Here is a 12,131-nt window from a genome sequence, read left to right as displayed (position 1 = left end):
CCCATCAGTCTTTGGGCCAATACAGTTTTGAATACATTTTTAATAATTTATTGAATCATTTTTTTGGATTCATTTTTTGTTTTCTAGTACTATGTATTGTTGTCTGTGTAACATTGGGCTGTTTTTATCTGGAGAAAAAATATCAGACAACCTTCTATTTTCTTGTTCTGAAACAACTTTTTTTAATATGGTGAATTTTACACATAAGCTCCAATGTATGGCCACAGCCTCATAGATTTATAAATTGTACATTCCTACTCTTTCTGTCAAATCTATAAAAAAAGCATAAAAATGGTATTCATGTATGCATCATTGGTCAACCAGAGAGCTATCAGACCCTTTCCCTCTGTATTTTGATGTAGGTTAGCCAGTGGGTTAGAAATATATACCAAAGAGAAATCTATAAGTGTTTTTTCATACAGATTGTAATGATGGTTAGATCATGTGATTTTTCTTGGTGTTTAAAAAGCATTTTTGTTGATATGTTTGTAATTCCATTGTGACTTCACATTAGAATAGTATTAATATTCACATAGCTAGGATAAAAAAACAGTTTTCTGCTTTAAAGTCAATGTGAACTGAGAAAACAAATCACATATCTAACCGCTAAATGTTGTTATTTTGCCTCCATTTGCACACAGGTTTGAGCTGTCGCCCCTTCTCCAAATACCATTAAGAAACCTACCCATTGTATAGGCACCCCATTGAAATAAGACTGCCAAAATTTGTCATACGTCATTGACATTCTGCTAAAATCATAAATCAGACAATTTCGGCAAGATTTAGTTACCTTTCTTTATATGTCTATCAGTATGGTTAAGCTAGCATTACTCATTTTGTAAGTAAAACTCACAGCAACCGCAAGAAAAACTACACCCCGTTTTTTGCTTTATTCTTCTTTTACGCCAAAAAATTCTTATTTTTTCAGTTAATTATAAAATAATCATTTACACAGATTTACATTTGAAGGAACATTGGAGTTTGGCACATGAGATCATCTCAGGACTGAATGAATGCAATTCATCGTTTACAGCCATAGCTAAGGACAAGTTGCATATCTTCTTTTGAAAAAAATAAAAAAATACAAACACACACAGATAAATTACAGTTTTACAAGCCCATGTGTCAGAGGAATTGTACCTTAAATTTAATTAGACTAGGAAGAAAAAAGGAAAATGTGAGGTAAATTTGAATAACAGGCAATGTTAAGGAAAAAATGCATTATAATTGAACAATAAATCACAATGCTTGAAACTTTTGAAGACTAAAAAGGAACCCATACCTCTAACCTCCATAAACCATAACCCTCCATAGACATTTGGTGATTTATCTCTTACTGAAACTTTTCACCTTTTTCTAAGACACAGATAACTGATCACCAAACACCCCATTACATCCCATACTGGGAGCCGGTTACTGCCATGTAAAATATACAGCATGCCATCTCAACATGTGAAACATAACAATACATATGATATACACATTTTTAAGAACAGACACAAGTACAGAATTCAGAGATTAAAAATACAATAGTTCAACTCCTTTACAAAAATGTGAGCATGAAAACTGAAGCAGTTATTTTTCTTGTGCAGGTTGGAAAATAAAAGCAACTTTGATTGGTTACTAATGGGAATTTGTCATTGGCATCAGCTGAACATCAGTTCAAGACTTTGCTAAGGTTAATTACATTTTATTTACAGGTGCAGTGACCTGCAGTTACCCTCCCTCTGACGCTCTTTTTATCAGCTTCAAAAGGGTCATTCATTGTTCTAGATTTGTATGGGAATGCAAACTCATTTAAAGCTAGCAATAGCCCATCAATGCAAGCCCCAAAGAATGTTTTTGTCAGTCATGCTTTACTTACTTAAGCCATAATTTCCTATTCCTAAAACTAATAAACTTTTCAATATGAAGGTCTTGGGTCATATACCAGGCCCAATTCACAAAACTAACACTCCATGATGAGTATCCTTAAAAGTAACAATTATTATGGGTTCAGTCCAATGAAATCTGAAAATTAAAGTCACAAGGCTGAAAACACAATTCTTTAGGTTAGTGCTAATGTTTTATGAATTGGGACTCTTCTTTAAATATCACCTATTGACAATGGAGAGATTTCAATGGAGGCAGCATTCGTCTCTGGCACCACATAACCAAGACAGGATCCAAATTATATATACATAATTGATTTTCCAGAAGAATATAGAAAGAGATTTGTAGAATGCACAATAACACAAAGGATGACATAAAACACAAAGATACAGGCGGACAGACACAGGCAACATACAAGCAGGAAAAACACAAACTCAAAACACAGCAACAAAAGGATTAAAGCACAAACATTTAACAAATGTGTATGGATGTCTATAAATTATTTGGTATTTGCACACCAAATAATTACATCATCTACACACAAGCTACGTTTAACAAGGACACATGATACACATTTAACAGGGACATGACAATATATCACATTAACCATAACAAACAACACATACTATATTCTGCACACAAAAGACAGTTATTTAAAGCTGAAGCAGACAATATGCAGAATATATAACAATGAACAGGAGTCTTATTTAATAATACAAAGCAAAGAGAATAATGCATTGTAAAGCCCTGTATAGATACCCGATGGACATCAGAGCATTGTCACTGTACACACATCACTGTTCTGTTCAACAGAGAGGCTGTGCTCTCCTTCATAGGAGTGAACAGTGGTCACTCTGGATTAGCCATCCATCAATCCACCTTGGTGGATTGATGAATGATGCCAGTGGACCGCTGTACACATTGGATATTTGACCTAGACGAGCGCAACTGCTCATCTCGGGTAACTATTATTTGCGCGTGTACATAGCTCAACCCATAGCAAACAACCAGATGTTGGCTTTCAATAGTTGTACTAAAGAATACTGATAAACCTGATTGGTTGCCATTTTTTTTCCAAAAATTCTTATTGCTTTATGTTATCAAATATAGACCCATACAGCTCAAAAATAAACAAATATAATAAAGACATGAAATACAAAAAAGCACAAAGCTCTGGCTAAAATGTGGGATTTTAAAAAAAGATATACAAACATAAAATATCTGCATAACACAACGAAGAAACTACCATACACATAGGACATTTTACAGGCAAGTAAAACATGCATGTTATGACACAGACATGGATAAAGCAAAAACTATCACTGGAAAGTTTTAATAAACTAAGAGCTTGAGATGAACCTCCTTGCTTAGAACAGGTTGGGCCCAATGTACTAAAGTGCAAAGAGAGAAGTGTGGTGTGTAAAGTGTTCATTCCAACCATCCAATCGTGGGCATGGGATTTTGAAAACCGTATCTCTGATTGGATGCTTGAGGTGAACACAGATGTACTTCATCACTGTGGACTTTTTAGCACTTCACAAGTCCAGCCTATTTATTTTAATGTACAGCAAATGAGACATCTGACAAGGTGCTGAGATATTAAAAAGTTCTTGTGTAGCTAAGAGCAAAAGGTGCACATGCAAACAAGAAGCACAGACAACATTAATCAAAGCAAGATGATCATCTGTCCGGTAAAAATTTACTAAGCACATAGAGAAGGGACAAGATAACATGACAACAAGAACAAACAGAACTCACACATAACACTAGCAGGATAGCAGACAATAGGGACATACATCAATCTCTTCTAGGTATACAATATCTAATTCACAGTTCAGCATATGTACAAAGCATCTTTTGCTAAAGACACAAGACTGCAATTCATAATAACCAATCAGAAAAGTTTTTGTTTTCAAACCTGCACTAGAAAAATGTCAGTTTTTGTATTACATAAGCTTACTATAAAGCTTGTAAAATTGACCCATTTAAAAGATCTTTGTCATATTGTTTCACACATTACACTGAACACCAAATATCTGATGTAGTAAAAAAAATGTCTTTAGCAAATAATCAAAAAAAGGCTCTGGTACCTAAAAGCTGTTTTCTATTTTAATTAAAAGGTATGTATAGCCACTTTTTCAGTTTTGACAGCATAAGGAAAAGTAAAATCAATGCCATTTTTAGGGGTACATTTTTATATTGTCCCAAAGACACTACAGGTGACAAGTGAGAGAAAAAGTGAGAGGACTCCCCCTCTTAGATAGCTGTCCCCAGAATATGTGTCCCCATTAAAGATTTCCCTTTACCTCTAAGCTTGGAATTTTCCTTCTTTTTTAGTAACAATGATTACAACACAAGAAGTGAGATGTGGATACAAAAAGCAACATAAAATTTGAGTCAACTCTTCCCAACTATATCCAAAACTAAAAACAAAAATGGCTATTAAGCACTTTAAATTAAAGCATTTTATATTGTACAGTATCTGTGCCAAAAAGTATATCTAATGTGATCTTTTCAGAATATCTTGTGTCACTTAAGCCTTAAACTTTAGTTAACCTCCCTTACAATACTTAATGGCAGGATAGGCCTTTGTATGATGTTTGTGTCAGTCATCTCCAGTGACAATCATTTCAGTCATTAGATGTTAGGATGTGCCTACAAAGTAATACCATCATGCATTATGGGACAGGTATTTATTACTGTATATGACTCCAAACCTGCATTTACAAAATGAAAGAGTGATAAGTCACTTAACATTTTAGGTCTGCTTCTAGGTCAGAATCAAAAAGCACAGAATATAGGCATTTCAACAATCTATAATGAGTTTCTACAGTTTGTTTCACATATCAAACATGGGTTCTGACTCTTGAGCAACACGTTCTTCCAGGGTAACAAAGGAATCAGGTGATTTTGCCAAATTAGACAAAAGAGAAAGAATGGTGATGAGGTCAGTGTTTAGGAGGAAAGTGGTTGATTGCACATTGCCGACAATTTGTGATGGCTTTTCTGAGTGTAAGAGCATTTCTCTCTTGTTCCTCCATTGGTCATGCCATAGTTGATGGTTATGTAATTCCCAATAACTTCCTTTTTACTAGAAGGACCCTTAGAATGGTGTACTTGGGGTGTGGGTCCACTTAGCATGGAATAGGTTCATTTAAGTTCATTTTGATGTTATTTTGCATTATTCAGTCTTTCTTTATGTCCTAGAAATATTTGATAGGATCAGTGGGATTTTTAACCTTTGACTGTACCGGGTTCAGTCAGAGATGCTGGAGCATATGCGGATGCTGCCAAACATGCTGCTGCCTCACAAAATCCTGGAAGACCTGCTGGACCAGGCAACCCAGGTCTGCCAGGCTCTCCTGCTACTCCCTCTGGACCTCGTTCTCCATCTTTTCCATCAATAGCATGACCAGGAATGCCAGGGAGACCTAATGACAAAACATGTTTGTTAGCAGATATCACAAATAATTTGATTTTCTTATTTATTCTAGTCTTACACTTTATATCACATTACATGGTAAAAGAATAAGTACAAAGCTCTGGCTAAAACGATGTGGGATTTGAAAAAAGTTATACAAACATAAAAGGTCTACATAACACAACACAAGAAACTACCATACACATAGGACATTTTACAGGCAAGTAAAACATGCACTTTATTTTTATATGAAAATAAGTATGACAGCTGGAAAATAGATCAGCCTGGAAAACGTCTGGATTAATTATTGGATAACAATATAAATTACACTAACAGACTCTATGATTTCTATGAAGTCAAACAATCCAAACTAAGCTATATTCAGAAAAAAATTGAATGTTACAAGCTTTGTTTTTTTAATGAGAATAGTAGTGTCTTGAACCCAGAGATTTAATTCAAACTCACCTGGAATGCCAGGGGGCCCAGGAAGACCCTGATGACCACGTCCTGTGTCACCGCGGTCTCCTTTTTCTCCTCTTCTTCCTATAAAGAAGAAAGCATTATAAAGTGCTTGGAAACATTCTCTGTCCATATTAAATGCTATTTAAATAAATGTGAGTATCCAAATGTTACACACTTTAAGTCTATCATAAATAGGATTAAATAGGGTTAATGTAATTTGTGTGATGCGTATTTCAACTGTCTGAATTTAAAAAATGTTTTTAAGCATAGTTTGTACAATATACTCCATGGATTGTTTCTGCTTTATACCTTCAAAGAGATATTGGTTCCAATACCTTGGTAATGCAACAATGTAAAAACCTTCTGAACTGGCAATGAATCCTTATATAGGGTGCTGAAATGACTGTACAACTTACATATTGTTAAATTACCAATTTTTGGTTTGAATATAAATATCAGAAACGTTTTTACAACTCTGATGCTGCTCAGTGGAGAATGGCATCCAAATAGCTTGTTCCATCCTTTAAATAGAATTCAGAGTAAAGCTTGAATAAATTCAACAAAGCTTATGGAATGGGTAGCTCATATTACAGAAGATTTGCTTCCATTATTTTATATTAAATGGGAGTATTGAATTCATATACAAATACCAACATAACTTAGGTTTATTTTGTCTTACTTGAATATATCTAAAGGATTTTCTACCTTTCTACAGTAAGGCCTAATTTGTTTTTTCATATTATTTTCCATTTTTTCATTCCATCTATCTATTTCATAAATACCATCTCACAATTTTCCTAAGTACAGGTAGTCCTCGGGTTAAGGACATCCGACATATGGACGCCTCCTAGATACGAACGGGGCTTCCCTGCTCGTTCCTGTACAGAACCAAGACAATGACCAAGACAAACTCTCAATGACCAAGACAAACTCTGCAGTTGTTTCTTTTTGCATCTCTAAGCACAGCTTGCTCCAGAAGTTAATGAATGTCTAGGCTTCTTAAAGATTTTTTTTTTGCTTTGTTTGTGATTAACTCTCTATTTTATACAGTAACTGACACTACACTGCCTAATAATATGTTGAGACAAACATCTTTCCTAATTGCATTTATTAAAATAATCTACCTGTTCTGACTTACGTACAAATTCAACTTAAGAACAAACCTACAGTCCCTATCTCGTATGTAACCCAGGGGCTACCTGTACAGGTATAAATGATACCTGATAATATAATATCTACCCATATTCACTATCAGAAGTGGAAGTTCAGCCTATAAAACAAAAGCACAATTGCCTCAATCTCATCCACTTTGGCTTAACTTGTATTAAGTAAAGTATGGTCAATACATTTTATCTTACTGTTACCTAGGGGGGATCCACTGAAGTTGGTTATCTCATTAGCAATTATCAAAATGTTGCCTAAAGGTAAGATGTAAACAAGGCTGACAGATAGGTCTGTGTAAATTTTATATATCCTAGTTTACCAACCTTTGGGTCCTGTGTTGCCAATCTGACCCATTACTCCTACAATTCCAGGGATACCACGTGGTCCATGATGTCCATGGGGTCCTTGCTCTCCAGGGGCTCCTGGTGGTCCAGGAGGTCCAGGTGGTCCCATGATACCAGCTCCTCCTAGGGCAGCTCTCTTAGCACTGACAGCCACCTCTGCTAGTTGCTCTTTTGTAGAAATTAGCAGCAAAATGTAGAAGATATACAAAAAAAAAAAATAGAAAAAAAAACATAGCATGAAGTAAGTAAAATATAATACACTAACGTATATAGATGTAGGCTGTTTAGTCTTGATACCTTCTCATACAGAATGACATAGCTTTAGCAAACACCTATTTCTGCATTTACTTTTGTTGTAATACTGCAATATATGTAATACTTCATTGTAAAAGAGATTGCCAACTCTTGCTTCAAAATTCCTTTACAACAACACAGAGCCTTTATACCAAAATAGATTTTCTGGTACATTTACAGTTTGCTCAGTTGCTAGGTGCATTTCATAGATATAAGTATGCACCTAAAAGTTGCTGAATAAGTCATTATGTGCAAATTCGGATACATGGATCCATAACCTGTCATAAGCCTTGTGTAAAGTAAGATATGTGGTTCCAGGCCTTATATATTAAGGTGACCAAATATATAAAACTCATTTAGAGCTGTAATCCTGTGAATAAAGACTTGCAAAAGTCAAATCTAGCATCAAGTCTAACATCCAAATTTGGATGTAATGGCAGGGATAAAAGCTATGACACTACTTCCATTCTTTAGAACTAAAGAATGGTCAGTTTATTAGAGCCCCTAGCAGTCAAACTCTTCACTCTCCTACCCCAAGGAAACTGTTCTAGATGTAACGTTCATATTACCATTGTAACCTTCACTGTAAACTGTATGGATGCTTATTTACGATTTCTCACCTTGCAACATTTTTAGAACCACATCAATAATGTGTTGATCTCCAGCATCTCTGCCCTGTAAAAAATTATTGTCAGGTATGAATGCAGTGTATAAGTCATAGGTTTTTAGAGGTTAGTGTTACATTCATTTTTCTGGAAAATTAAAAGTTTTTTAGTAATACCTGATTGTCTGTTCAAACTGTTCATGTTCACTTGTTAGCAAATAATCCCCTTTTCATTTAAACAGATTCTTTAAACTAGGTAATTTGTTAAAATGTTACATACTGCAACTCCTGGTCTTCCTGGCATTCCAGGGACTCCCCTCTCTCCATTAAGACCTCTCGGCCCAGGTAGTCCTCCTAGACCTTGCACTCCAGGCTGGCCAGGATCTCCAGTTGGGCCAGTGTATCCAAGTTCACCATGTACACCTTGCTATAAAGAGAAGCAAGAAAAACTGATATGAAGCAAAATAATAATAATATATAAGAAACACATTTTATTTCCATCTTGATATTCTTACCTGGCCTTTAGGACCTGGCTCACCAGATTCCCCCTATAATAAAGAAAAAAAACATAGGGCAATTGCATATAAACTTTTCTGTAAAGCCTGATGTAAAGATTGATCTAAACTCATTTTTGTTCTGAAACAGAAAACAGTTTAAATCTTATTGGTATCAATTTTATTCACAGAGACCAAAAGTGTTAATTGTAAAAAAAAGGGTTGGTGTCTCTGTCGTCATTAGATAGGTTTGCATTGCTATTTGTGTCTTATTGTAATGCTTTTCTAATTCTGTGCTTCAGTGGCAAAGGGACAGTAAACAGGAGAAAATCCACCTAGAGGTAGACAGCAAAAAAGAGAAATTATTGTGGCTCATTCATAAAACATATCAGATAGGTAACGAGTGAGGTAAGTTTCTTCCCTCTCAAATATAAACCATGTCAATGTCAATCTGAGATCTCAATATTTGAAAAAAGACTATATGTTGTAATAATATCATAGCTAAACATAAAAATTAGCTGAGCTTTGATGTATAATATAAAAACGTATTAGATATATAATATATGTACTTGACAATTTAGTGAATATGTGAGGAATTAAGTAGATATGTGCTAATGTTTCTTCATATTTACATGAAGCTGGGCATTTGCCTACAGCAAACTTGCTGGGCAAAAGACTTGGAGGTATTCAGATATTTCTAACAGGCAGTAAATGAGCTTTAACGCAAGTCCTCACTAATCTGTGTGGCTGCAAGCACTAGTGAAACAATTCATGCTCAAGATTTACAGCCAAAAACTTTAAAATGGTTTACATCATTCTGGCAGGAGCATTTAAAATTTCTCCATCCTAGCTGTGACTCAACAGCCTTCAATGTAATCTCCAATGACAATTTTTATGAGGTTTTCATGACGGGGGGGAAGCATTGTGAGCTAAGCTGCCTAGCTTTTGGCTGCATGTATGTGCTAGGGGCGCACAATATATTCATTAGAAACAACTGGTTATCAGAATGTGAGCTGATCATTACTAGATTTGTTTGTACACTTCACTACTACATGCATTTAACTTGATGAGTTGAATATGTTAGATATGTGCATTGACTTTTGTTTTATAAAGACTAGGATGACAGATAGAATCTATTCACCTTTTCTCCCTTCTCTCCTGCCAAACCTTCAACACCAGGGTCACCCTGAAAAGCAAAGAATAAACAATAAGGAGGTGTAGTTGGGTAAAGATAGGAAAGCATCCAGAAAGGTAAAGAATGTATAAACCACTTACAACATCACCCTTTCCTCCAACCTTTCCTGGGAAACCCTGTTGGGAGAAAATGGAAACACAAGTAAGTCTAGTGTATGAGCCTATGGTATCTATAAGATTTACAAAATGAGAATTATCAATCAGAACTTAATTTTTGCCAGTCCCTGTACTTTATGAGCTATTTAAAAACAACACTCATGTACGTTTAAACTCATGTATTGTCTTATTGATTGAGTTTACAGATAACAACAACTTTAAAGCAGTGAACTAGTGTGCTAGAATCAAGCTGCTAAACTTGTAGCCCATGATCAAATGATAACTTTATTTGTACCCTTATGTTTGTAAAGGCAGACTTTAGTTTACTAGGGAAAACAAACAGAGTTACACTGGGGTCACACCATTACTGTTATACAAGTAAACAAGTAGATACAGTAAATGGAATGTAAAGTATTTTTGATGTGTTTATGCAATTTCCATTTGCAAAGAAATTTTAAGTCATACAAGTCAATCAAAACAATGCATGACTTAACTGTTATGAGAAAGGGAAAGTAATTGCATTCAGTCATTTAGAACCCCTTCTAGTTATTAATCTACAATCCTCTGTATTTACCACATAAGAAAAATATGTCAGAACACAGTATATTGACATCTCTTTTGTGCTTAGCAGACAAATAAAACAAAACATTTTAATAGTATATTTAACAGACTAGATTGAATAAAATAGGATCACTATTAGAGTTTAAACACAAACCTAAAATAATGTGCTCCATAAAACTACCCAATACATTACCTTTACATAAAATATAGTACATTGCAATACAATACAGTTTGATATTAAAAAATACCAAATTACCATGGCATTACCTTGTCTCCTTTTACTCCAGGAATACCTTGTGGACCTGGGATTCCAGGAGGTCCTTGCTCACCCTTTGCACCCTGTAAAAAAAGAAAATAGTGTTCATTTTTTATCAAATAAGTGATCATACTAGTTTTAATTATCCTTCAAAGCATGGTAATTATAATCAATATAACAATTATATTTTGTTATAAAAAAAGCTTTGACTTTCCTGACATAAAAGTTACATATGGTGGATGACATTATTAGCAATAAAAACTGCGGCCATTGTAAAATAACTATAAAAAATCTATTATCTATAAAGTGTCTAAAAAAGCTTATCTTTGCTAGTATCCATGATGTCTCTAACTTGTATGCCAACAACTTTAGATCATTCTGAGCTTCTATAGGCAGTAGCAGAAAAAAAATTCTCGTATAAGTATGCCCATTTGCTAAAAATCTTGAATGTACCAAGAAAAAAATACCCGGCAATAGAATATAAAAAATATGGTTTTTATTGTGTTCGGTTTTACAATTTGGTTGTCTACATTTGTTCATGTACAAATATACTGATACATGCTGTGTGATATAAAGGGAATAAATTAGCTAGTAATACCATTAGAAAAAATATTTTTTTTTAAGGCAAAAATTGTGTTCATTATTTAATATTTGGGGTTGTTAACATGTATCAGCCTGGGTCTGGTAGAATCACAAAAGCTCAGAAGTAAAAGTGGGTTGATCATGAGTGATCTAGGTACTGTTATAAAACTAGGGTCTAGGAGCTGAATATTCTTTAGTTCAAGGAGTAGAATTAGATAAATATTGGTCTTTTTGTTGTACACAGCTTTAGGCACTTGTAAGAAGAAAGTTTTGGACCTCTGGTTATTGTTCTATAAAGGAGAGGTAGAAAACATAAAACAGAATACCAAAATGCAAAAATTTTGAATTTCATGAAAGGAAGAGCGAGATTGCTATATTAGAAAGAAAATATATTGCCAGACTGCCCTTGTTGAAGATAGACTGGCTTGTTAAAGCTAGCCCTGCAAAAGATGGTTTTGTTAAAAAGACTTTACCATGTAACATTCAGTCATGTTAGACAAAGGCTGCTACGTGAAACTATTAAAGTAAAGAGCCACTGCTCCACGAGAAAGACTGCTGTTACAAACTTCTTTATCAAAGAGAACTGTCACGTGATAGACTTTCTGTTGGACATTGCCCTATCATTTAGAGACTAGTAGAAACCAAGGTGCCCTTTGTTCATTTACCTTTGAAAATACCTAACACTACTTATGCACATATTTTAGTATTATTTGTTATGTTTTGTGTGGCATTTTCTGAATGATGTTTTTATACTAACCACATATTGTGATTCCTTGATGCAGTTATA

The 12,131-nt window shown here is 34.5% G+C and overlaps 1 protein-coding gene across 1 annotated transcript in view; it reads right to left on the bottom strand.

Moving 5' to 3' along the window:
• Positions 1–865: 865 nt before the first annotated feature.
• Positions 866–12,131, bottom strand: part of COL9A2 (collagen type IX alpha 2 chain) — a 47,562-nt gene continuing 36,296 nt past the window's right edge. The window contains exons 24-32 of the mRNA XM_072418798.1: positions 10,774–10,845; positions 9,931–9,966; positions 9,797–9,841; positions 8,677–8,709; positions 8,442–8,588; positions 8,178–8,232; positions 7,243–7,431; positions 5,759–5,836; positions 866–5,303 (exon numbers count right to left, since the gene is read on the bottom strand). Of these exons, the coding sequence (XP_072274899.1) occupies positions 5,107–5,303; positions 5,759–5,836; positions 7,243–7,431; positions 8,178–8,232; positions 8,442–8,588; positions 8,677–8,709; positions 9,797–9,841; positions 9,931–9,966; positions 10,774–10,845 (852 nt within the window). The 3' untranslated portion in view covers positions 866–5,106. The remainder of the gene's footprint in view (positions 5,304–5,758; positions 5,837–7,242; positions 7,432–8,177; positions 8,233–8,441; positions 8,589–8,676; positions 8,710–9,796; positions 9,842–9,930; positions 9,967–10,773; positions 10,846–12,131) is intronic.

Source organism: Pyxicephalus adspersus, chromosome 1, assembly GCF_032062135.1.
Source record: "Pyxicephalus adspersus chromosome 1, UCB_Pads_2.0, whole genome shotgun sequence".
In the NCBI taxonomy this organism is placed as follows: domain Eukaryota; kingdom Metazoa; phylum Chordata; class Amphibia; order Anura; family Pyxicephalidae; genus Pyxicephalus; species Pyxicephalus adspersus.
Note: the sequence above shows the minus strand (reverse complement) of the source record. Positions and strands in the feature narration are given on the sequence as shown.